The sequence below is a fragment of the Caretta caretta genome, chromosome 7 (genome assembly GCF_965140235.1).
Source record: "Caretta caretta isolate rCarCar2 chromosome 7, rCarCar1.hap1, whole genome shotgun sequence".
NCBI classification, from domain to species: Eukaryota; Metazoa; Chordata; order Testudines; family Cheloniidae; genus Caretta; species Caretta caretta.
In genome coordinates this window covers 45,792,857-45,820,789 of record NC_134212.1, presented here as the reverse complement: position 1 = coordinate 45,820,789, position 27,933 = coordinate 45,792,857, and the positions used below count along the sequence as shown (strand labels likewise).

The 27,933-nt window shown below is 42.4% G+C and overlaps 1 protein-coding gene across 9 annotated transcripts in view; it reads right to left on the bottom strand.

The window, feature by feature from the left end:
• The window catches only part of DOCK3 (dedicator of cytokinesis 3), a 609,762-nt gene that overhangs the window by 501,559 nt on the left and 80,270 nt on the right, over positions 1-27,933 (bottom strand). For all 9 annotated transcript variants that reach the window (XM_048858121.2, XM_048858128.2, XM_048858122.2 and 6 more), the window contains exon 2: positions 9,783-9,866. In XM_048858121.2, coding sequence (XP_048714078.1) covers positions 9,783-9,866 — 84 coding nt within the window. The remainder of the gene's footprint in view (positions 1-9,782; positions 9,867-27,933) is intronic.

Sequence of the window (27,933 nt, the reverse complement as noted above, 5' to 3'; positions counted from 1 at the left end):
GAAAGACAAGCTTGGGGGGAGCACACAGTACACCGTTCTCCCCGACAGCTAGGATCTTTTTATCACCCTGACTGAAATACCCTCCCAACCCAACGAAGCTGGAAAAGGGACCTTTGGTGAGTGTACCTTTTAAAATATAATACATGTTATAAAAGCAAGCGTTTTTTAATGATTAAGTAGCCCTGAGGACTTGGGATGCATTCGTGGCCAGTACAGCTACTCGAAAAGTCTGTTAATGTGTCTGGGGATGGAGCAGAAATCCTCCAGGGACTTCTCCATGAAGCTCTCCTGGAGGTACTCTAAAAGCCTTTGCAGAAGGTTTCTGGGGACAGCAGCCTTATTCCGTCCTCCATGGGAGGACACTTTACCACGCCATTCTAGTAGCAAGTAATCTGGTATCATTGCATGACAAAGCCTGACAGCGTATGGTCCCAGTGTTTGCTAGCATTCAAGCAACATCCATTTTTTATCTCTCTGTGTTATCCTCAGGAGAGTGATATCGTTCATGGTAACCTGGTTGAAATAGGGCAATTTAATTAAGGGGACATTCAGAGGTGGCCGTTCCTACTGGGCTGTTTGCCTGTGGCTGAAAAGAAATCCTCTCCGCAGTTAGCCACGCGGTGGGGGGGGAGCATTGGCGCTGAGCTATTCATGTTTAACTAGCAGGGATCTTCCCTGATACCAGCCATGTGGTGGAGGGAGGGGTAAAGTGATCATCCCAGAGAATTGGATGGGAGCGGGGGTTAGTTTGGTTTCTGCTGCTGCACGTTAACAGGAAAACCGCAGCACTAAATGGCCAACTCAAGGTGCTTTGCTTTGTATGGGAGATGAGGGCGCTGCTGTTATGAAGGTTGCAGAAGCTGAAAGACTATAGCTTACCATGGCCACCTGCAAGCCGAATTCTGTTCCCCAGCACTGTGTGTGTGATCTCTAACACCAAAGCTGCAGGCACTCAATATAAGATGCAAAATGTGACCTTGTACCAAAATCACATGTGCTACGTAATGTGAATAGTGTTGTTCACCGTGAAAGAGTATAGCCATTGTTCTGTAAAATGTATCTTTTAAAATACTTCACTCTCTTTTTTTCCTGCAGCAGCTGCATATGTTTCAAGCCTCCCTCCTCCGTCCCAAAGGCTATCTCAGATAAGGCGGCAAAAAAAACGCATGCGCAATGACATGTTCGCTGAGCTCATGCAGTCGTCCGGCACTGACAGAGCTGTGTGGAGGGTCACAATAGCAGAGTACAGGACAGTGGCCGATGAACGTGAGGAGAGGTGGCAGCAGGAAGATCAGAGGAGGCAGGAGGCAACGCGGGGGTTACTGCGGGATCAAACGGACATGCTCCGGCGTCTGGTGGAGGTTCATGAATGGCAGCAGGATCACAGACTGCCGCTGCAGCCCCTGTTTAACCGCCCTCCATCCTCCCCAAGTTGCATAGCCTCCTCACCCAGACACCCAAGAACGTGGGGTGGGAGGCTCCGGGCACCCAACCACTCCACCCCAGTAGACAGCCCAAGCAACAGAAGGCTGGCATTCAACAAGTTTTAAAATGGCCTTTTCCTTCCCTCCTACCCTCCTCCCACACCCCACCCGGGCTACCTTGTGAGTTATCTCCCTATTTTTATAATCAATTAATAAAGAATACATGTTTTTTAAATGATAGTGACTTTATTTCCTTTGCAAGCAAGCTGTGATCAAAGGGGGGAGGGCAGGTGGCTTACAGGGAATTTAGAGGCAACCAAGGGGGTGGGTTTTCATTAAGGAGAAACAAACAGAAGTGTCACACAGTACCCTGGCCAGTCATTAAACTGGTTTTCAAAACTTCTCTGATGCGCAGCGCTTCCTGTTGTGCTCTTCTAACCGCCCTGGTGTCTGGCTGTGAGTATTCAGTGGCCAGGCGATTTGCCTGAACCTCCCACCCCACCATAAATGTCTCCCCCTTACTCTCACAGAGATTGTGAAGCACACAGCAAGCAGCAATAACAATGGGAATATTGGTTTCACTGAGGTCTAACCAAGTCAGTAAACTGCGCCAGCGACCCTTTAAACGTCCAAATGCACACTCTACCACCATTCTATACTTCCTCAGCCTAGAGCTGAACAGCTCCTGACTACTGTCCAGGGTGCCTGTGTACGGCTTCATGAGCCAGGGCATTAAGGGGTAGGCTGGGTCCCCAAGGACAATTATAGGCATTTCAACATCCCCAACAGTTATTTTCTGGTCTGGGAAGTAAATCCCTTCCTGCAGCCGTTTAAACAGACCAGAGTTCCTGAAGACGCGAGCGTCATGCACCTTTCCCAGCCATCCCACACTGATGCTGGTGAAACCTCCCTTGTGATCCACCAATGCTTGCAGCACCATTGAAAAGTACCCCTTGTGGTTTATGTACTGGCTGCCCTGGTGGTCCAGAATGCATATCTCTATCTTGGGACTGTCTATAGCCCCACCACAGTTAGGGAACCCCATTGCAGCAAAGCCATCCACTATGACCTGCACATTTCCCAGAGTCACTACCTTTGATAGCAGCAGCTCAATGATTGTGTTGGCTACTTGGATCACAGCAGCCCCCACAGTAGATTTGCCCACTCCAAATTGATTACTGACTGACTGGTAGCTGTCTGGGGTTGCAAGCTTCCACAGGGCTATTGCCACTCACTTCTCAACTGTGAGGGCTGCTCTCATCTTGGTATTCTTGCGCTTCAGGGCAGGGGAAACCAAGTCAGAAAGTTCCATGAAAGTGCCTTACGCATGCGAAAGTTTCGCAGCCACTGGGGAATCATCCCAGACCTGCAACATTATGCGGTCCCACCACTCTGTGCTTGTTTCCCAGGCCCAGAATCGGCGTTCCATGGCATGAGCCTGCCCCAGTAACATCATGATCTCCAAATTGCGGGGGAACGCGGTTTTAGAGAAATCTGTGTTCATGTCCTCATCACTGCGCTGCTGTTGCCTCCTCGCCTACTTTTTCAGGTGCTGGTTCTGCATACACTGCACAATAATGCGCAAGATGTTTACAATGGTCATAACTGCTGCAGTGAGCTGAACGGGCTCCCTGCTTGCTGTGCTATGGCGTCTACTCCTGCTCGGGCAATCAAGGGAAAAGGGCCCGAAACGATTGTCTGCCGTTGCTCTGACAGACGGAGGGGTGACTGACAACATGGTTTACAGGGTTGGCTTAAGGGAATTAAAATCAACAAAGGGGGTGGCTGTGCGAGAAACAGAATGGCACCCTCAAGGACAGAACTTAAAACCTCAAGGATAGAACTCAAAACTGGGTTTAGCAGGCCGATGATTTCACGGAGGGTGGGAGGAGAAAATTAATACAAAACAAATCTGGTCTATTTCTTGTTTTGATCCACTTCATCTATCTTTATACATCTTGCTGGCAGCAGACTGTGCAGTACGACCACTAGCCATCGTCATCTCCTGGGTGCTCGGCAGAAGACGGTGCAGTATGACTGCTGGCCATCGTCTTCTCCTGGCTGCTGATTACAAGACAGTGCACTGCCGGTAGGACTGAATTGCCATGAGACGAAACTTAAAAGGGAAATGACCTGGCTGAGTCACTCCCATGTTTGCCCAGGCACCCCGACCTCATCGAGGTCAGTTAAAAGAGCACCCTGGACTACGTTGATGATGGCTACCAGTCATACTGCACTGTCTGCTGCCAAAAGGCAATAAGCTGTTGCTGTGTAGCAATGCAGTAGCATGTCTGCCAGCATCCAGAAGACATATGGTGACGGTGAGCTGAGCGGGCTCCATGCTTGCCATGGTACGGGTAACCCAGGAAAAAAGGCGCGAAATGATTGTCTGCCGTTGCTTTCATGGAGGGAGGGAGGGAACGGGGGCCTGACGATATATATCCAGAACCACCTGCGAAAATGTTTTAGCCCCATCAGGCATTGGGATTTCTACCCAGAATTCAAATGGGTGGCGGAGACTGCGGGAAATGTGGGATAGCTACCCACAGTGCAACACTCCGGAAGTCGACGGTAGCCTCAATACTGTGGACACACACCGCCGACTACATGCACTTAGAGCATTTGTGTGGGGACACACATAATCAACTGTATAAAAACACTTTCTACAAAACCGACTTCTATAAATTCAACCTAATTTCGTAGTGTAGTCAAGGCCTAACTTCAGGATTTTTTTTTTTTTTTTTTGGAAACTAACAAACTATGCTAAAGCAAAGGGAGAACTGGGAAATCGCTAGCTATTTCTATTTTTCTCTACTTATTTCCTACAGCAACCAGGTAAGAGATGAGCACTGCCCCGAGTCCCGTCTTCAAGCATGGTTGAGAAGGAACTGAGGGGGGTGCAGGATGCGCACCCTAACAACACCCTAGACAGAAGCTGAGCGCGTGCGTCCCGACCAGGCATTGCTACCAAAGATCTCTGATCAACGGCGCCAGGACACACCGTCACCTGGAGTGGAGCACCCACAGGGACAGCACTCGAAGAAGAATATGCTATTTCAACAAAAGCCAAATGCCTTAATATTTATGGGCTCTGTATGTATGTAGCATATGAATGGACAGCACCTGCCATAGTTATGTGTGGAGGAAAAGCTCAGCAAGGTATACCCTCTGACATTCCCTTGGCTTTTGCAAGTTCGCTATTCCCTCCATTCTTTGGGCTTTTTGGAATTTGTCTTGGTTAGCACTGTCGGCAAAAGTGAGAAAACCTTAATAAGCTCAGAGCAGAATATAACTGTAAACAATTGGATGTGGCAGTTGTTCATACAACAAATATCTCCGTAACTTTCCAACAAAAAATATATATAGCTATGAGAAATATTTGAGTATTTCAAACTGTATGTTTAGAGGTCTCTGTTTCAAACTTTGCAAAGGGCCTATTTGGAAAGAAGGGAGTTATGCTGGTTTTGAGAGACCATCATCTTTGTCCATGTAGATTTCGCCAGGCTGCAGACTTAACACAATATTTATAGTCTTGAAAAGAAAAGGAGGACTTGTGGCACCTTAGAGACTAACAAATTTATTTGAGCATAAGCTTTCGTGAGCTACAGCTCACTTCATCGGATGCATTCAGTGGAAAATACAGTGGGGAGATTTATATACACAGAGAACATGAAACAATGGGTGTTACCATGCACACTGTAAGGAGAGTGATCAGGTAAGGTGAGCTATTACCAGCAGGAGAGCGCGGGGTTGGGGGAACTTTTTGTAGTGATAATCAAGGTGGGCCATTTCCAGCAGTTGACAAGAACGTCTGAGGAACAGCGCGGGGGGGGGGGGGTGAATAAACATGAGGAAATAGTTTTACTTTGCGTAATGACCCATCCACTCCCAATCTTTATTCAAGCCTCAGTTAATTATATCCAGTTTGCAAATTAATTCCAATTCAGCAGTCTCTTGTTGGAGTCTATTTTTGAAGTCTTTTTGTTGAAAAATTGCAACTTTTAAGTCTGTAATCGAGTGACCAAAGAGATTGAAGTGTTCTCCAACTGGTTTTTGGACGTTATAATTCTTGACATCTGATTTGTGTCCATTTATTCTTGTATGTAGAGACTGTCCAGTTTGACCAATGTACATGGCAGAGGGGCATTGCTGGCACATGATGGCATATATCACATTGGTAGATGTGCAAGTGAACGAGCCTCTAATAGTGTGGCTGATGTGATTAGGCCCTGTGATGGTGTCCCCTGAATAGATATGTGGACACAGTTGGCAACAGGCTTTGTTGCAAAGATAGGTTCCTGGGTTAGTGGTTCTGTTGTGTGGTGTGTGGTTGCTGGTGAGTATTTGCTTCAGGTTGGGGAGCTATCTGTAAGCAAGGACTGGCCTGTCTCCCAAGATCTGAGAGAGTGATGGGTCGTCCTTCAGTATAGGTTGTAGATCCTTGATGATGCGTTGGAGAGGTTTTAGTTGGGGGCTGAAGGTGATGGCTAGTGGCGTTCTGTTACTTTCTTTGTTGGGCCTGTCCTGTAGTAGGTGACTTCTGGGTACTCTTCTGGCTCTGTCAATCTGTTTCTTCACTTCAGCAGGTGGGTACTGTAGTTGTAAGAACGCTTGATAGAGATCTTGTAGGTATTTGTCTCTGTCTGAGGGGTTGGAGCAAATGCGGTTGTATCGTAGAGCTTGGCTGTAGACAATGGATCGTGTGGTGTGGTCTGGATGAAAGCTGGAGGCATGTAGGTAGGCATAGCGGTCAGTAGGTTTCCGGTATAGGGTGGTGTTTACGTGACCATCGCTTCTTAGCATTGTAGTGTCCAGGAAGTGGATCTCTTGTGTGGACTGGTCCAGGCTGAGGTTGATGGTGGGATGGAAATTTTTGAAATCATGGTGGAATTCCTCAAGGGCTTCTTTTCCACAGGTCCAGATGATGAAGATGTAGTGCAAGTAGAGTAGGGGCATTAGGGGACGAGAGCTGAGGAAGCATTGTTCTAAGTCAGCCATAAAAATGTTGGCATACTGTGGGGCCATGTGGGTACCCATAGCAGTGCCGCTGATTTGAAGGTATACATTGTCCCCAAATGTGAAATAGTTATGGGTGAGGACAAAGTCACAAAGTTCAGCCACCAGGTTTGCCGTGACATTATCTGGGATACTGTTCCTGATGGCTTGTAGTCCATCTTTGTGTGGAATGTTGGTGTAGAGGGCTTCTACATCTATAGTGGCTAGGATGGTGTTTTCAGGGAGATCACCGATGGATTGTAGTTTCCTCAGAAAGTCCGTGGTGTCTCGAAGATAGCTGGGAGTGCTGGTAGCGTAGGGCCTGAGGAGGGAGTCTACATAGCCAGACAATCCTGCTGTCAGGATGCCAATGCCTGAGATGATGGGGAGTCCAGGATTTCCAGGTTTATGGATTGTGGGTAGCAAATAGAATACCCCTGGTTGGGGTTCCATGGGTGTCTCTGTGCAGATTTGTTCTTGTGCCTTTTCAGGGAGTTTCTTGAGCAAATGCTGTAGTTTCTCTTGGTAACCCTCAGTAGGATCAGAGGGTAATGGCTTGTAGAAAGTGGTGTTGGAGAGCTGCCTAGCAGTCTCTTGTTCATATTCTGACCTATTCATGATGACAACAGCACCTCCTTTGTCAGCCTTTTTGATTACGATGTCAGAGTTGTTTCTGAGGCTGTGGATGGCATTGTGTTCTGCATGGCTGAGGTTATGGGGCAAGTGATGCTGCTTTTCCACAATTTAAGCCCGTGGACGTTGGCGGAAGCACTCTATGTAGAAGTCCAGTGTGTTGTTTCGACCTTCAGGAGGAGTCCACCCAGAATCCTTCTTTTTGTAATCTTTGTAGGAAAGTCTCTGTGGGTTAGTATGTTGTTCAGAGGTGTGTTGGAAATATTCCTTGAGTCGGAGACGTCGAAAATAGGATTCTAGGTCACCACAGAACTGTATCATATTCGTGGGGGTGGAGGGGCAGAAGGAGAGGCCCTGAGATAGGACAGATTCTTCTGCTGGGCTAACAGTATAGTTGGATAGATTAACAATATTGCTGGGTGGGTGCAACCACACACCACACAACAGAACCACTAACCCAGGAACCTATCCTTGCAACAAAGCCTGTTGCCAATTGTGTCCACATATCTATTCAGGGGACACCATCACAGGGCCTAATCACATCAGCCACACTGTTAGAGGCTCATTCACCTGCACATCCACCAATGTGATATATGCCATCACGTGCCAGCAATGCCCCTCTGCCATGTACATTGGTCAAACTGGACAGTCTCTACGTAAAAGAATAAATGGACACAAATCAGATGTCAAGAATTATAACGTTCAAAAACCAGTTGGAGAACACTTAATCTCTTTGGTCACTCGATTACAGACCTAAACGTGGCAATTCTTCAACCAAAAAACTTCAGAAACAGACTCCAACAAGAGACTGCTGAACTGGAATTAATTTGCAAACTGGATACAATTAACTGAGGCTTGAATAAAGACTGGGAGTGGATGGGTCATTACACAAAGTAAAACTATTTCCCCATGTTTATTCGCGCCTCCCCCCCCTGCGCTGTTCCTCAGACGTTCTTGTCAACTGCTGGAAATGGCCCACCTTGATTATCACTACAAAAGGTTCCCCCTACCCCCCACTCTCCTGCTGGTAATAGCTCACCTTACCTGATCACTCTCCTTACAGTGTGCATGGTAACACCCATTGTTTCATGTTCTCTGTGTATATAAATCTCCCCACTGTATTTTCCACTGAATGCATCCGATGAAGTGAGCTGTAGCTCACGAAAGCTTATGCTCAAATAAATTTGTTAGTCTCTAAGGTGCCACAAGTCCTCCTTTTCTTTTTGCAGATACAGACTAACATGGCTGCTACTCTGAAACCTATTTATAGTCTTGTAACCTATACTGCCACCTGAGAAATAAATGGCTATTTCTATTCTTGGCCTACATGCCTTTTACCGCATCAGCTCAGAAATCAGTATACTTGTTATGCACTGAAAACATTTCAGTTATACAGACTGTTATCTTATTTGCCTGGTTGGCCATAACATAAGAACAAACTTGTGAGACAGAGGCCACTTAACCAAAATGAAATATTGTACTCCTAATTTTTTTAATCTTATTTTCTTACAATGTTTTAGGAGTAGTGATTTTAAAGGTATAATTGATTTGGGGGAAGGTTAAATCTTTTGTTTTTAATTTGTGTTTTTAAAATTCTAATTTTTTTGGAGTTATCAATTTAAAATTTGTATTTACTGTAGTATGCTCAGTGGTCTATGGCTAAAATGTTATATTGTTAAACTATGCTAAACTACTGACTGAGTAAATTTTAATGCACTGCAATCTATATTTTTTTTTAAAATCCTAATTGTTCTTTGCTGTGATGCAACATTCACGAATTACATTCCTATTCATGGAAGTTAGAGAGAAAACAAAAGACTGAATGGCCCATGGATCTGCAACTCAGATTCATAACTATAGATCTGGGACCTGGATTAATTTTTTTGAAGACATCTTTGGATTAAGAATCTATAATTCCATCTCAGAGGTTTTAGTGAAACATGTCCTCTCGTGTTTTATGTTGTCAAAAGTATGCCTCAATGGTATTACAAACAAATAATTTACGGTTGCTTGCTTTTTCTGTATGATAGGAGACAAATCCTTTTCACATGTGATTAGCAGCACTGACTTCAACTGGTTTATTCCCATGAGCAAAAAAGCAGCAGGATTGGACCCTATATGTATATATTCAAACAGAGAGAACAACTGCTATTGCTGTAATGTACTGGAAATGGCATTTACTTTTAAGGGTAAAAAGAAGGTAAAGAAGGTTAACTGTACAACACTCTCCTACGTAAATCAATAACTTCAACAAACTATTCTTTTTCAGTCTTGGTCCCAACCAAATCACTAATATATTTCATTAAGCACATTTTCAAATACTTATGGAAAATAAATAATAGTGGTAAGCTCAACTTAATAGGAAGGGGATAAAAACTACAAAATATGATTGGAAATCTAGGTATTTGTTCAAAAGTCAACATGATGAAAATTTACCACTGAACTCAATAACCATAAAACTCTCAAGTCAGGGTTCGAACATTTTCTGGACAGATGGTTTACTTAAACACGCTGACCTCCTATCAGACCGGATTACTGCCAGTAATGCTCTAGTCTTTCCTATGGAAAGTGGGTCAAATGAGGTTTTATCAGAGTATTTTGATGATCTGATACATCATGGTCCCAAAATGATTAATTAAAATCCTCAACTGTAAATTTGTTTATCTATTTCTACTGCAAATAAGATTTATCTTTGGGAAACACACCCACATTCCAATCCATCATACTAACCTTCACATTTTTCCAAGATCTGGACAGTTTCTCCTAGTTCCAAGACTAAGCCTTGTGGTATAGATCCTCGGAAGCTGCATATCACTAGAAAAAACAAAAGATAAAGGTTACATATTGTCTTGTTTTATTCTTAAAACAAAGGAGACTCACATGTTAGCTTAATTTATTTATACACAAAGAGCTGTTACATATCTGCTCAAAAAAAATCTTTCCCATTTTGCTATTACTTCCTCTTGTATATCCTTCCCCCTCTTACCACAACCTTGAACTCTATTATGTTTAAAAATTATCCATACTTTTGGGGGTGGGGGGAAAATCTAGGTTGAGGAAGATCTCAATCATTTTTAATAATTGATCCCAGATGAACTCATGCTATATACCAAGATTTACTTCATCTATACAACTTACCAAGTGCAAGAAACAGCACTGATTTTATTTGGATCAGGATTCTTCTTCTTGAGCATTAATGTACATAAAAAGGGAGGTAGATTGCAAAGATTACTCTTCTCCAACATTTCTATTCATGTTCAAACATAGTCTGGCGCTAATTTAATATAGGAAAGCTGTTATTTTTAGATACTTATGATTTAAGGCTATTAGAGAATGTTTTTTGTTTAGAAATATTGAATAGGTTATACAGCTTTAATAATTTAGAGACGACAGCTTTAATTGTTGTGTCTTTTCTTCCAGGTTTTTTATTGGTTAATTACTGTAGAACTAAATTAAGAAAAATCACTTTATGAAATGTCCTATCTTAAAAATGAACATAGGAAAATATAAATAAAATAAATCACCACTCAGAGCCTCAAATCTAACAAGAAAGGAATTATTTGTTGGAAATGCGTAACAGTCTTCCTTACCCATGATACTTGTTAAAACGCCATAGTGGCATGGCTACTGTTTGTTTGGGAGTTTTTTCTGGAAGGGGGGAGGGTTGTATTTTTTATTTTTAACATTAATAGGTCATGTCAACAGTAACTAGGATTACATATAAATATGATCATTTCTTTTAAAAACCTTTGTATCTATAAGTGTCATTATGGACACATCAAAGATTTGTTTATTAAAAAATGGAGAAAACAGAAAACCCACTTTCTCCTGGAGAACTAACTTTAAGATGATTTATATATACACGGACAATAAACACATCTTGTATATACATTTTACACACAAAGCTGAGATTTATAATGGGAAACCATGAGTTGAAATAGTGACCTCCAGTGGGGAATAATGTACTCAGGCTAAAACTTCAGATGTTTGCCCATAAGTAAGGAAATATCTTTTCCTTTAAAATTAAACTCAAGACTATGGGCCTAATTCTCCTATTCAGTTGAGCTGCTTCTCACTTCTTTACTTCATACAGGCATTTTCATATGACAAAGAGCCACTGTAGAGAGTCCTGTGTATAAAGCCCATCCATGCAGAAGGCATATTTTTCTCAGGGGCTGGTCTGATACTGTGGAACAAACTCCCACGAGAACTATGGACCATCAAACATCACCATATTCTGCTCCAAGTGCAAATTGCACTTCTTCAACCTTCTCTAAGATGTAACACTGTGTATATTTTAAAAAACTAAAACCTAAATTCTAGCAAAACAAAAACTTCACTGCCCACACAATTTCCTCCCTGTGGAGAGGATGAGAGAGGAACAAACCACGTGATCAGGTTAGTCACACTGCTTAATGCACTAATGCAGTGGTTCCCAAACTGGGGTTCGTGAACCCCTCAGGGTTTGCGAAATGTTACAGGGGGTTCCCAGGGGAAAACTCCCTAATGGTGGACAGAGCTGTCCCTAGGAACTCTGAGCAGCATGGGGCCAGCAGCCTGGAGCCCCTGGACTTCCAAGAGCTAAGCAGATCAAAGCAAGCATATCTATCACACTGAGGAGATTTAAACTTCAAAACTCCTTATAAGAAATGGAAAGGGAGATGGATATTTTTTGCTGTTTTTAAAATTAAATAGGCAGCTAGTATTGTTTTTAAAATTATTATAAACAACAAGTTTAAGCTTTGTTGTAACGTGCGTTGTTTGCCTGGACTGCTCAAGACCTCAATGCTTGTGTAGGAGGAACTTTTTGAGTTGGCTTTTTAAATACCTCCATGCTGTTTCACATCTGATACTCCTTGATGAAATATAGGAGCCTTGTCTTATAACAGGTTTATTCAAAGTGATACAAGCTATGAAAGTGAGATCTTGGAAGAGTGTTGCTGTTTTCATAATGTAATAAAAATACTGTAATGATAAATAATAAATAGTGTGTAATAAGCATATCACAAAAACAAATTTTATATTTCCAAGATCACTGCTTTTATAATTTATACGCAGGTAAAGGAGAAAATCCCTGGAAATATTCGTTTTTAGGAGGGGATTCGCAAGACTTGACATTTTAGTGAAAGGCATTCACAGGTTGTTAAAGTTTGGGAACCACTGCACTAACGGAAACTGCTCAGATTCTACAGTAATGATGGAAGTATAAGAACCTACATACAATAGAATTTGCGCCTCTTCCTGCTTCCTGAAGATCTCTATGCAGTGTGCACAGACAAGAAAAAAGGGTCATGGTTGGACTTCTCCCCCCAAACCCCAGCAATTATAACTGCTCCTTGGGTCTAGTGGCAGCCACTATAGGCTAGAGCAGACTTCACTCTTCTAAATTATGTCAGACAGTACAAGCATCCAGACAGCTCCAGGACTGGAGGAGCCTCAGAGTGACTTAAAGCCTGGCTGGGGCAATAGTGCAAAAATCCTTTAAATCACATTAAAGTATTCTCAATCCATTGGATTCACTTTCAATCACAGGGGAATTATTATAAATAGGTCCTGTTATTGAGGATAACTACCAAAATACTAAGCACCAAAGCAGAATAAAGTTATCGAGACTAGTTACAACATTCTTAAGTTATAGGCTCCGATCAATATGCTATAGCAATGGTTCTCAAACGTCTTTGATCGCACTCCCTTCTTCGTGTCTGTAGTAGTTTACGTCCCCCACCAGGTACCCAGACAGCAACTGCCGCTCTCCAGCCACCCAGTGCTGCAGGCAGAGCAGAGGTGCCTGACCAGGAGCCCAGCTCTAAAGGCAGGGCAGCTGCCAACAACAGCAGAGAAGTAAAGGGGGTATGTTATAGTATTGCCATGCCACCCTTTCTTCTCTGCTGCTGCTGACAGCAGCACTGCCTTCAGAGCTGGGTGCCCAGCCAGCAGCCACCGCTCTCTAGCCTCCCAGCTCTGAATGTGCATAGTAATTTTTTCCCCCTAAAGCTTCTTACTCCCTCACCTCCAGAATACATTCCGCACCTCCCTGCCCCCAGTTGGAGAACCTCTGCTTTACCTTCTAGGTAACTTCTTTTCCTCCAATATTTTACAAAACTGTCTCTCTGAAAAGCTGAAATATTTGTGTGGCTTTTGGGTTTGTTTGTTTTTTGTTTTTTTTATACACACTTTGTTGTATGAAAAACTAGATCTATCTCAATTTAGTCTTAAACAGTTTCTTTTAGCCTTTATTATGTACATTTTAAGACAATGCTGTTATCACCTAAGAATTACATATACATGCAAAAACAGATATGGCAAGAAAAGTAATTGATCATGTTACCTCGCTTGGAAACAGGGTGACTCTTTCATGTCTCTGTTCTCTGCTACGTTCAACCCTTCATCTTCTCCATTCTCATTGTTAATTATCTGTCTGTCATCCCATTTTGAAACTGTGCAGATTCAGTTTATCAAGTGACCTCATCTGAGTGCCTATGTATTCTAAATCTCTAGTTAAAGCATTCTCATGCACAAATCACAATAACTAAACCTGAACTAACAGACATGGTGACAGCTACACTGCATATAACCTAGACTAATATATTTTTGCTTATCCTGATAAAATTTACTTTAATCTGTTTACTTCCGTCAGCCCATTGCTTCCATTCGTTGTTTTTAACCATACTGATCTGTTTTTGTGGCCTTGGTTTTTTACTTGTTAGCTTGTCTTGTTTGGGATGGTGGGTAACCTGTAGCTAACAATTCCCTCTTGATACCCTGCTTCACCCTGCTATTTGCATAGGCCAAGTATTTTACACATAAGACACACAAGCCAGTTTCACAGTTTTACTCCTGGGGGAATTCTGTGCCACTGAACGCACATTTTTAATTTTTTCCCCCCAGAAAATAGCAACTACTGTAAAGTTACTGCAATTCCATCTTTTGCCCACCAGAGGGGCACTGTGGTGCTAAAACACAGCAGCCGCTCCTGCCAGCCCCAGCTAAGATAGGAAAGAGAAACAGCCTGCCTTCTTCACAGCATCTGTCGGGTCAGGTCAAGATATGGGGAGACAGACCGTGTGGGGCTGCTGTGGGGTTAGACATGGTCTCATAAGTAAGGCTACATTTTAGTCACGGGTATTTTTAATAAAAGTCATGGACAGGTCACGGGCAGTAAACAAAAATTCACGGCCCGTGACCTGTCCATGACTTTTACTATATACCTCTAACTAAAACTTGAGTTGGGGCACTGCAGGTGCTGGGGGGAAGATGGGTGGCAGCGCATGGCCCAGGACCCCTGCTGGCACTGGGGGGGAGGGGCAGCGGCATGCGACCTGGGACCAGTGCTGGTGCTGGGGGATGGAGGGTTGGCAGGCTCCCTACCCAGCTCCAACAGGCGTGACCCTGTAGCTCCTAGGGGAGGGGCAGCCAGGGGAGCTCCGTGCGCTTCTCCCACCACAAGTGCTGGCTCCACAGCTTCCATTGGCAGGAAACCGCAGCCAATGGGAGCTGCACAGGTGGCACCTGCGGGCGTGGGCAGCATGGAGCCCCCTAGCCCCTCCACCTAGGAGCTGCAGGGATATGCTGTGAGCGTGAGTTGGCTGGCATCAGCCAGCTGCGGGTTCTTCTTTGCTGTGCAGACATACCCTAAAGGGCAGCACATCCTTAGGAGTGAAGTTAGGCCATGATCTGGCACAGTCCTTAATTATGTGCATAAAGCACGTAAAATCAGTGCTTTGCCAGACTGGGGCCTTCATGAAAGGCATGGCTAATATCTAGTGTAGTCCTTACGTGTCACTGTACAGGCAGTGGAGAAGAATTGAAATTCTTTAATACAATAGATTAAGAGGGCAAAAGGAATGCAGGCTCCAGCACAGCAATGGCAAGCAGAGGCCACTGGCTGCATGGAGGTGGGGGATCACTCTGCAGCCCTCCCACCCCCAATGTTTGCCCAGGGGACACAGAGTTGGTGGGGAGGCTGCACCCAACCCTGACACAGCGCAAGAGCGAGGCCTGCCCCAGAAACATCCCGGGGCCCTCCACTCTGCACCAGGTGTACTGCGATAGAAAGCAAGAGGGACAGTGTCTCACATGCATGCCATCCGTGCCCCCCCATCCAGGTGTGGAAGGGGGATTCAGGTATGGGGTGAGAGGGTTCATTGTGGGGCAATCTGGGTGTGGGCAGCTCGGTGGTGGGCCAAGTGAAGAGGGGGATCTGGATGCACAGGGGCTCATTGGCAGGTTCCGAGTGCAGGGGGAATGTGACTCTAGGTGGGGTTCAAGCGAAGGTGGGGTGGAGCTCAGCAGGGGGAGTTGACATGGAGCGGAAGGGGCTCGGCAGCGGGGTACAGGGGGCTCAGTGGAGGGTGGTCTGGGTACAGGGGGTCTGGTTCAGTGGGGGTGTATGTGTGCAGGATGTTCAGATGCATGGGGGTTGGGTAGATAAGGGGAGCGCCCCGTACAGTGATCCCTCCCCCAACAGCTGGGGAATAATGGGGGCAGAAAGTGGGGGGGTTGCAGAACTTCCTGCAGCCAAAGGAGGTTCCTGGGAGTGGGTCTGACCTAGCCCTGGCTGCTCCGTGCAGGGGAAGAGGAAGTCCTGTGTCATCCCCGCTCCCCCACACCCAGTCAGATCTAGGAGCTGGAGCCCAGTGCACAAAAGGAGCATCTCCAGTCCTGCCCCTCCCCGGCTTCTGCTGCACCATGATAATGCGCGAGTGGGACAGAGTCTTGCATGGACGCCCAGCCCTGCCCCCTGAGGCAATGATTTACATCTCCCCCGGCTGCTCCCAACACCCAAACCAGATGTACCCACTTGGGACCCTGCCCTGAAGGGTTGCGTGAATCAGTTATTCTGTGGGGAAAGAGTAGAAGTCAACCGAGGGGACATTAATTCTGCACTTGCGCTGTGGTGCAGAATTCCCCCAGGAGTATTTATTATTGTAAATCACTGTATCTGAAGCTGCACATGAAGACAATGCACACGCTCCAGCTGGTACAAAATGCACCTGCCCATCTTTTCTATGGTGTAGGTTGCCATGAGCGCATCAGGTTCATGCTTAAATCCATCCACTCAGGTGCTGACTCCTCCTCCGTCCACCAATTTTATTTTTTATCTATTATTCTCTCCACCAAACAAACGATAGTTTAAAGTACTTTTTAAATTAAACTGTAGGTAAATTACTGCAGTTGTAATCATCTGCCTAGATTTCTTCTAATTAATCAAGATTCCAATGCTGTGGTTTTAGCTCTGGTATGTTTAGGCTACATAGTAAAAATTGACCAAGGAAAAGTAATTTCCAGGATTGTGTTTTTCACAAAAACAGACACTTTAGAAGCTCTGATAAAAGGGCTCATAAGATTGCTAATACAGTCCTGTCTCGAGCCTAGCTGACTTTTCTTCACCATACTGGGAATAAAAGAGATGGAAAGGAAGATATCGTTCAAGGAAACAATCAGTTGATTGAAAAGGGATTAGCTTTGACCTAAGTATCTGCACACAAACCTGCTTCATTTGAATATTAACCATAGAAATAAAAGTGAAACTATGAACTCATAAGTTAGATATTTTCTTATGACACCAAATACAACAGATGAATCAGATCACATCTTATTTTAAACTATTGCAGCCTAGTAGACGATTTGAGTAATGAACTGTCTTTCATTGGTATTTATCTTCAATCTTGCAAGCTTTGCCTTTCACAATCATGTTACTTTAAGACAGTGGTCTCCAAAGTGGGGCACACGCACCCCAGGGGGTGCGCAAGACCATCCCTAGGGGTGCGCAGAAGGAGTGCTACTGGCATGGCTGCAGCAGCGCTCCTGCACCTTTGATTCTTTGGCAGATGCCAGCGGCAGCCCAGCTCTCCCCGCTCCGTCTTTGGCGGCATGCCGGCGGCAGCCCTTTTTTTTTGCTTCCCTAGGGCTGGCCCTGGGGATGCACGATCCAAAAGTTTGGAGACCACTGCTTTAAGAAATAAGTGTTAACTTTTGTAGCAGCATTTGCCAAAGTGTGGGATGAGCCAAGGATTAGCTGGATCTGGGGGAGTGCACAAGATATATAAATTACGGATGAGTAGACCCTTAACACATGATGGGGTTGAACAGAGGTTGAAGAGATCCTAATTGGTTTCATTTTCCTGAAGTGGGAGCTCAGTTTTCAAAAGTCTGAGAAACTCTAGTTTACAGTGACATTTTACTGACTTTCTCAGTGTGCTTTTTTCAATCTAGCCTATGCAAAGAAAAGTGAATCTTTTCCTATTTCTTAAACCTACAATACTCTTTATACAATGTTAATTGAAAACCATTTATAAAATTATTTAAAGTTTCGCAGACAATAATACATGCAGCGTTAAAATTACAACTTTTTTTATCAAAAGAACAAGGAGTACTTGTGGCACCTTACAAGTACTCCTTGTTCTTTTTCCTGATACAGACTAACGCGGCTACCACTCTGAAACTTTTTTCATGTCTACCAATACCTTCTTCCTCCTTCATTTAACAACCAAAACTGGAGTCTAAGGGTATGACATGACAAGCACTTACTAAAATACTTTTCTGTATTCTTTGCACTGCTGTAGGAGCTTGTGGTATATTCAACTCTTGCAGGGAAACAAACTTTTGAATTCAGCTCCTTTTAAGTAAATGATTACAGTTTCCAATGTTTATTTCAGAATATGAATGCATTTGTATTCCTTCAAGTTATTAATTTTTGTAAATGTTATCCATTTTGTATTTGTGCTATAACATTAATTTACCAGACATTAACGGGAATAAGCGTATATTCTGTCAAGAGCTCAATTTCTCTACAGCCGTTATAATTATTACAGGAAAACCACCATAGAAAAGTGTATCCAATCATTTGAGTCACCACTTCTGGTAAATCCAAACTATGTAATACATATAGCTTATTAAAACTGTTAGCTCAAATTACGCTGTTGTAGGCAAACCAGATATAATGGACCAGATTCTCTGGTCTGACCAAGCTATGCTTGGTGCATGAATACATTTATTTTCCCCGTGTCCCAGGTATAATCAGGGATCTGTCCAATCCCTGGTATACAAACTGCTCTAATTTAGGCACAGCTCCTCACAGTCCCAATGGGACATTCTAAAAGCAGACCCTAGGGAGCACTGCTCACACCTCCTTTTGCCTGGCCACCACCCTTAAGCCCATTGTCAGAAGCAGGATTACACACAAGCTCCTTGGGTGGCTCTATACCATCAGAAGAATCCCCTACCCATAAGACATCATACTGGAGGGAGTTAAACAAGATGTGACTGGAAGACAGGTTGAATAAAAATCAATCATTTAAAAAAATCGGATTTTTTTATTTAAATCGGATGTTTTTGATAAAACCTGACAATTTTAATTAAGATACATTATAGCTCAAAGATATATCATGAAAAGGGGATTATAAATTCTAATGCTATCGTATGAGACAATATATTCATGTAATGTTTAAGAAAAGTTTTGTAAATGAGTTCCAATAGTTCATGGATTAGGGACCCAATCTTACGGGACTTCAGGAGCTTCTGTATAGATTAATTAGGTTAATCTTTCTATCTACCCAATGGGACTCAGTGCTCAGTCTAGAAGATACCATCAGAGACGCTTAGTTTTGCAGTTCTCAAACTGGACTTGTGTCTCCAGAGATAACATGCTTCTTAACAGCAAAAATATTTTAAATAAATAAATAAATAATATATAGAGGTGAGAAATAACAGACCTCAACCTATTGTCCCTCTGCAAATTTGTGTACACAGAGTCAATCCCTTACCTCTCTCTAAAAGTGCAAAGTTTCAAAAAGTTCAATGAATAGAAGATTGTTGGGGGCGGAAGAGATCTGGACAAAGAGAAGTCTGGAGATAAATGTGAGAAGGAAGGGACAGGCAGTAGAAACAAAAGTGAAACTGTTTGAACAGCATATTCCAGAAGTCTTGAGGTCTTTCTGAGTGTAGCCTTCATTGATTTGAGATCTACCATATCATTCTCTCACTAGAAGGGAAAACCTATAATGGCAGCAGGCCGTAAAAGAGACCCAGTTTGGGAATATTTTAATGAAGTTCCTCTACCTGTGGGTAAGACAGGCATGGGTGCAAAATGCAAACAGTGCAACAAAGAAATGCAAGGCTTGGTAGCCTGAATGAAACAACATCATGAAAAGTGTTCCTTCTAAAGAGGAAGGAAGATGATGAAAGGAACATGTCTGAACATGCACGATCTTCAGGTTGGTAAACTTTTTTATTTCATACTTCTTTCTTAAGGACTGCCTCTCTTCCTTCTGGACTATTCTTGAATTCTCATGTTTGAGCAAAAAAATATAGTTGTTATTCTACAGTACTATTTTAGATGCAGTTGTGATAAAAAATAAAGAGCTGAAATAGGCAGATCTTCCTTTTACAATTTCACCTTTAAAGTAGTACCGAGTGTCAGTGAATGCAAAGAGTTATACTAAATGAACAGTATGGTAATAATAATTAAATAACTGCATTGACGTATTTTGTTTAGGAGAATCCATCCTCAACATACAGGATTCTGAAGACTCTCCACCTTCCAGATCACCAGCATTTTCTATAGTTGCAGAGTTATCTGCAAATGATAATGTTTCAGTCACATTATGTATATCACATAGCCACAGTATATCACCTGTAGCAAAAAGAAAAAAAAATCTCCATCATCCAGAAACAACCATTGACAACTTTGTGATAAGAACCAGCAGATTAGAAAAAGAGTTAATTGATGAAAAAATTGCCCGGTTTGTTTATGCAACAAACTCTCCTTTCCGTATGATTGAGAACCCACACTTCATTAACATGGTTCAGTCATTAAGACCAGGATACACTCTACCAAACAGAGCTGATGTCACAGGCACATTTCTGGATAAAGTGTATGAAAGAAAAATTGAGCAGTGTGCAAAAGGTCTAGAGGGTGAAATTATTAACCTGAGTCTTGATGGGTGGAGCAATGTCCACAATGATCCTGTTGTATGTGCTTGTGTGACAACAGAAGAAGGGAATGTCTTCCTTACAGAAACAGTTGATATATCAGGAAATGCACACACAGCAGAATACTTACAAGAAGTAGCAGTAAAAGCTATAACAAACTGTGGAAAAAAATTCATTTGTTTAGTACACATCTTGCTGACAGACAATGCTGCAAATGTATCCAAGATGAGAAGAAATTATTTAGAAGAGAATCCCAAGCTAATAACATACGGTTGCAGTGCTCATTTGATGCACCTCCTTGGCAAAGACTTCAGTGTTCCAGAAACAAAGGCTAATGTTGTTGAAATTGCAAAATACTTCATAACAACCACTTTAACTATTTTAGTTAAAAACAATTTTTACAACAACAAATCTGATTTTAAAACACTTGAACGTTTAACTACATTTAAAAATTCATATGCTTGTTTCGTTAAAAATATTATATGCTTGCTGTTGAAGAAAAAAATCCAGAATACATAATGTTGTTTTAGTTAAATAAAACAATTTAAATGTCTGTCTGGTGATGTTCTTCCCCTAATAGAGCATGGCAAGAAAATCCTCCAAATATTAATGATTAACCTGTTGAATTGGAGATAGTTCACCTCCCAATGACTTCATAAATATCTGCTTCAATTACCTTTGGTAAATGAAATAACCAAACAATCATTCATTTTCTGATATAGCTGTAAAACTAATCTGAAAAGTTTTCAAAATGAATCACTCTAAAAATGTATAGTGTGTATTTTCTAAAAATGAAACCTACATCTCTCTCTGAGTTGTGAAGGATATATATTAAGGTATAACAACCAACAAGAATGCACTTTTATGTAGAAATCCATGATTAAATTGAGTTTTCCTGACTAGTGATTTAAATCAAATCCACCCTGCTGGAAGAGCACAAAGCAGCCCAATCACACCAGTAAATTAGGCCTCACAAGGATATTTACGGGAATATGCTGCCAATAAGCTTGTTAGATATTGTCCCTTGCCCCCAACGTATGTTGTCTAAGCTTCTTGTGGTGGTTCCATCTTGTCCTGCAAATGCACTTAAAGACTTGAGGTCTAAGACCACTCGAGGTCTGCTATGCTTCTGTGGCAATCGCAAATATTAAACAATCTCACAAGAACTCAGACTGAGCAACTGCTCTCTGGTCTTTTTAGGAAAGGTGAAATTGCAGTCTATATAGGTTTGTTTCCAACTGCATTTCTGCTAAGCTGGAATATGGCTGATCGCCTCACAACATGTGATTCAGGTACGCCAGTCAGCCAATAAAACTACACTCACCCCTTCACCCAGATCAGCCCTTCACCAACCAGTTTTTGTTTTTCCTTCACAGGATTCAGACCTATAAACAACTCTTACAGTTGTTAAAAGATGGTGGCTGCAGCATCTCTAACAGGTTGGATTGATTGAAATCAAAGTAACTTAAATAACCAATTTTAATTATGATTTAAATCAACAAGCAGGAAAACTTGATTTAAAATGAGTTTTAACTGCATTTTGAATATATTTGGGGTGGGTTTTTTTTTGTTATTTTCTTTAAGAAAGGTTGATCCTTGTTAGTTGGTAACCATTTAAACATGGTTATCTGCAATTAAACACAGTCTTCACAGTAAATTTGGTGCTCCTTTTTGCTAACCAAGATATATATACATATTTATTTATGCAATTATATAGCTTTACTTACATTTATTCAAATTCTCAATTTTTATGTTAAAAAATGATAAGTGATGCACTTATATTATACACACACACACTTTTTTTTTTTACCTGTGATGTGTGTCAAGCTCTATTTGGATGGAAATTCAAATTCAATTAAAAATGTACAAAAATAGCATTTCAATTTTTTAAATGCTGAATAAATAAGGAAAAAGTTTATCAAAACATGTTTTGCACTTAAAACTGATTTATTAAACAAACGAGTATTATCTATAGTTAATCTTCTTTCATATAAGTTGATATCAGACTGCTCAGCCATCTAACTGCTGCATCATCAAGGATAGCAAAATGTTGCAGTCCACCCTCCAACAGCCCAACTGTGAATTCCTACACCACATGCCTGACCATTTACATCACTACCCCACAGTCACACTGTGAAGACTGGGCTAAGCCAAATTTCTGCACTGTGGCAGACACTCTGGTCAGTCCAGTAAGCAGCTTGTTAACTCTAGTCCTGGCCCTGTACCCTAGGTTGCAAACAGGTGGGTGTAAGTTAGGGCTTCTGAGGGTCATCCATATGCCTGTCTCTCTTATTCCAGAGTTGCTGCCAGCCTGTACGGACATAGGTGTTGGCCCTAATATTCTATTATTAATCCAGGATTGGCACTGGACATGAATACACGAACTGCCTCTGCAAGCAGATGTGTCAGCCGTCGCAAGTCAGCAGGAAGCAGAGGTGTAGGTACTTTCTTCTGGAGATGGGCAGATGTCTCGTAGGAAGTGCATGTTGTGTATTTGCACCTATTGAAACGATTGTCAGCCTAGTGTGAGGCAGAGTGTTCTTATCAGTTATAATCATCTATTCAGTTTTAAGGGTGATAGCATCTCAAAGACAAAGTCAATCTGTAGTTAATGATTATTGACGGTCCTTCAAGACTGTCCTTCAAGATTTTTGAACTAGTAGATCCCACCCTCTCAACATACTTTATTCACAGACTGGAAAAAGAAAACAAGCTTTCCTTTTCTTTCAACTCCCAGTTGGCTTCTTAACTTTAAATGAACTCGTCATCAAACTGAATTAGTTGAGTAAACTGAAATTAAGAAAATATTTTATTTATACCTGAAAAAGAGGCTACTGCTGTCAAAAGCTGGTTTAGCACTTCAACAAACTCTGGTTCCTGTTGCTTAACCACTAACTTCCACAGCTCAGCGGTCTGACTTTCTTTAAAAGTTGTCAGAAGATATGTACTACTTAATATTATTTTTTGTATTTAATTTATATGATTGTAATAGACTGTAAGTTTAGGCCTTAACATAAGTTATCAATTTCAAACAGGTTTATTTTTAAAATATAAACCTGTATGTAATCTTAAAAAAATCTGATTTAAATTTTAAAAACTTGTTTTTATTTTTTTAAGTCATTGATTTGTATCCACTCAGCTCTCCAAAAAAGGAAACTAAGGTGTAGCCTTACTTGTGGAAGCGAAACCATGCCCATTGTAGCTAGGCCATTCATAACAAATGTACACTCCAAAATACTAGACCTGAACATCAAGCACTGCTTAAAAGCTCTCATGGTACTGTTAGGAAAAAGATCAACCCAAATAATTAGTGACATTGCTGAGTTAGAAACTCTAAACTGGTGGCATTAGATAACCTCCACATAAATTTGGTTCTGTCTCATACCATGAAATAAGAACAAGAAATTCTGAAGTGTTACATCTCTGGCCCTCTTGGCTGATGAATGCCAACAGAGAACAAATAAGCCCACTCACAACAGAAATGCTCAATGCCTCATTCCAATCTTCCAATCTCCTTGAAAAATGTTATCTAGCAAATCCTCAAAACCATCAAAATTGATGCAGAAAATGTAAATTAACCATACCAATTCAAGAAAAACACCTGTCATAGAATCATAGAATCATAGAATATAAGGGTTGGAAGGGACCCCAGAAGGTCATCTAGTCCAACCCCCTGCTCGAAGCAGGACCAATTCCCAGTTAAATCATCCCAGCCAGGGCTTTGTCAAGCCTCACCTTAAAAACCTCTAAGGAAGGAGATTCTACCACCTCCCTAGGTAACGCATTCCAGTATTTCACCACCCTCTTAGTGAAAAAGTTTTTCCTAATATCCAATCTAAACCTCCCCCACTGCAGCTCTGTCATGGTACAGAGCTAAATCAAGTCCTCTACTCAATGTGCAGCAGCAGTCAAAATACAAAGTGTTAGGATGTATATAGAGTGGGATAGAAAATACTACTAAAAATATCTTGCCATTATAAAAATAAATGGTAAATGCTCATCTGAAATGCTCTGTTCAGTTATGCTCATCCTACCTAAAAAAAGTATATATCAGAAATAGAGGAGGTTCAGAGACAGACAATAAAAACAAGAAAAACTTCCATACAAAGAGACTGAAAAGATTTAGACAGCTCATTTAAGAGGAGACTGATAAAGGCATACAAAATAATGACTTGAATAGGTAAAGTGGATAAGGTGACTAGAAGCATCTATTAGTATATTCAAGAACAAAACTACATTTGATGGAAGTGAAAGGCAGCACATTTAAAACGGAGAGAAGGAAACAAGTTTTTACAATTGCAATGTAGGACTCGTTGCCAGTGAGGCCAAGAACATAGCAGAATTTTTAAAAGGACTGGACAGTTACATGGATAATGAGAACCTCCTGAGTTAAAACAGTAAAGACTTTTTCTAAAGCTTGGAATTCATAAAAATGCTCATACTTCAGAGCATGAGGAGAGTTAGGAAATAATTTGCCATACTAGCTACATAATACTGGCCACTGGCAGAAACACAATTGTGAACCAAATAGACCTCTGATACCAATGTTCCTATCATTCCAACTGCCATCTCATCTCTAAACTCCCAGTTCCTAGCCAAAAATAATTGATAAAGTAGTGGTAACAAAGATAAAACAAACATATTTGCCTGCTGTGACATTCTATACCTTGGGGGAAACACCCAGCACTCCCATGTTCATTCTTATAATATGATTTTGTGGTATATAATGAAAAGTTTGTCATGTTGGGTGTCTTCAGAAGGCTCATGATGCACTGAGCATTGTTGTTATAGTAATGTTATAGTAATCATTGGTATAATAATGTTATAGGTTGTAATTTCATGTATATAGTTACAAGGCTGAAAAATGTGTCCTCTTGTCTTAAAGCAAGCCCAGGCAAAACTCTCCAGAAGCAGAGGGGCAGTTCACACCTCATTAGGGCATGTATGGGACAAATCCAGCCCATTCTCACAGGAACAAAGGACACTGGCCTAGGCAACAACAACAGATCTGTTGGACTCTCAAGTGAGTCACCCCCCTTCCTTTGGTCAGTTTGGAACTACAATGAGGTAATGTTCACCTGACCCTGAAGTGGGGGGCAAAGCCAAGAGGGAGGAAAGGACATGATAAAAGGGAGAGATGTTTGCCATGCTCTTCCTCTCTCTTCCACCTCCATCTACAGACATCATCACCAAGCAACTGAAGCACTGATTAAAGGGGAGAGCCTGGCTGAAGGGCAACCAGCCAGCCTGTGGTGAGAAGCATCTAAGTTTGTAAGGGCACTGAAAGTGTTAAGATCAGCTTAGAATGCGTTTTGCTTTTATTTCATTTGACCAAATCCAACTTGTTATGCTTTGATTTATAATCACTTAAAATCCATCTTTGTAGTTAATAAATCTGTTTGTTTATTCTACCTGAAGCAGTGCGTTTAGTTTGAAGCTGTCATAAATATAAAGGGAAGCGTAAAACCCTTTAAAATCCCTCCTGGCCAGAGGAAAAATCTTCTTACCTGTAAAGGGTTAAGAAGCTAAAGGTAACCTCGCTGGCACCTGACCAAAATGACCAATGAGGAGACAAGATACTTTCAAAAGCTGCGAGGAGGGAGAAAAATAAAAGGTCTGTGTCTGTCTGTATGCTGCTTTTGCCAGGGATAGAACAGGAATGGAATCTTAGAACTTCTAGTAAGTAATCTAACTAGGTATGTGTTAGATTATGATTTCTTTAAATGGCTAAGAAAAGAGTTGTGCTGAATAGAATGACTATTCCTGTCTGTGTGTCTTTTTTTTAACTTAAGGTTTTGCCTAGAGGAATTCTCTATGTTTTGAATCTAATTACCCTGTAAGGTATCTACCATCCTGATTTTACAGAAGTGATTCCTTTACTTCTATTAAAAGTCTCCTTGTAAGAAAACTGAATGCTTTTTCATTGTTCTAAGATCCAAGGGTTTGGGTCTGTGGTCACCGATGCAAATTGGTGAGGATTTTTACCAAACCTTCCCCAGGAAGTGGGGTGCAAGGGTTGGGAGGATTTTGGGGGGAAAGACGTGTCCAAACTACGTTTCCCAGTAAACCCAGTTAAAGTTTGGTGGTGGCAGTGGAAATTCCAAGGGCAAAGGGTAAAATTAATTTGTACCTAATTTGTAATTAATTTGTACCTGGTAAAAGTAAGCTTAGGAGGTTTTCATGCAGGTCCCCACATCTGTACCCTAGAGTTCAGAGTGGGGAAGGAACCTTGACAGAAGCATGTCAGAGACTCCCTTTGGGATAACAAGCCTGATACATATCAATTTCTTTGTTAAACTGACGAACTCATATAAACTTGCAACGTCCAGTGGACATAAACGTAAACTGCAAGACGGAGGTTCCTGGGTTGTGTCTGTGTCCGGAGATATTGTCTAATGTCATTCAGTTGCACAATCCAAGGAACAGCTTACATGCCAGAGGCTGTGCATGAACAGCCTAGGAGTTGGGGTTCTCACAGCAGAGCAGGGTAAGGCTGGCTCCCAGAGTCAAGGATTGAAGTGACCTAGCAGATCACCGGTCCACATAACACCAGAGGGGAACATCACACCTGCCTACAATGTTGGTCCTTCAGAATTAGGCTTAATGGAGAGTCACAGCATAAAGACAGCTCTAATAATACTAATAAGTAGCCACCTCATGGCAAAAAATTCAAAGAGAGTGGCCATGGGCAACTGTTCCTCATCTCTATAACCCCTCATTTACAAAGCCCTGAAGCAATCTATTTTGCCCTTCCTTCTTCTACTAAACAGACCATTTAGATGGGTTGTGAGGCATGAGGGTAAACAATAAGATAAAATGACTGCCAGATGTGTATTTCCTTTTCAACATGTGCAACCAATGCTCTCATAAAAGTATCATCATGTCTGCAAAAAAAATCAATACCTGGATGAAAATTAACAAGCTCAAACTGAACCTGGAAAACAGCAACAATTTTGATGGGATGGGGCAATAATTTCAAGGAGCTCGCCAAAATACTGACTTCCCCTTCCACTGAAAGCACCTGCCCTCAGTTCATGAAAATAGTGCCAGGTCTTGGGGTCCTGCTGGATTCATTAAACCAGATAGCAAAAGTGGTGAAAAATGCTTTCCTCAGTTTCTCCTCGCTACGAGACTTTATTCTTTCCTATTTAATGAGGTTCCAGACACAGTAATCCATATATTAATCACCTCCAGAATGGATCACTGCAAGTCACTGTAGTTGAAGCTCAAAGTGAACACCTCAAGGGTGTTCCAAGTGATCCCCCTCCTCAGCAGGTAAAGCCCCTGAGAGGACTTGTAGTGAGGCAAAGTGGCCTCCCTCCAGTGTAGCGGGGGTTAACTCCCCTGGTGAGTGCAGATAAGCCCGCCCCGCTCTCCTCAACAAAAGTGCAGGAACAGGGCAGGAAGTATAAAAGTAGGGCCCTGCAGCTCATTTGCAGCCAGACCAGGGAAGGAGGCAGATGTCCCTCACAGAGAGCCGAGGCCTCCGCAGCATCCAGGACTGGCTGTGGAGAGGACTGGCAACCCACTGCCCCAGGGGATGGGGAGAGACCAGAGAAAAGGCTGCCCAACCAGGAGCTTGCGAGCCAGAGCCCAATGGCAACAGAGTAGCAACAACAGGAACAGGTAGGAAGCAGCCCAGGGAAACCCAACATTGGTCCGGTTGCACTGCTGGGACATGAGGAAGTGACCTTATCTTTCCCCACTGACCCCATGGCGGGATCACCCGCTACTGCTAGGGCCCCAGTCTGGGAATGCTGGAGTAGGGTGGGCCTGGGTTCCCCTCCCCTCTGCCGCACATACGTGGGGCTGGTTATGCACTCACCTTAGGCCAGAAAGCCTGCACACCACAGACTGTCGTTGCTTGCCCCAGCCAAGAGGCCGAGGGCTACAGACTGCCTAAGTGTTCCACCCTGCCCAGAGGGCCAGAGCCAAAAGACAATTGTTG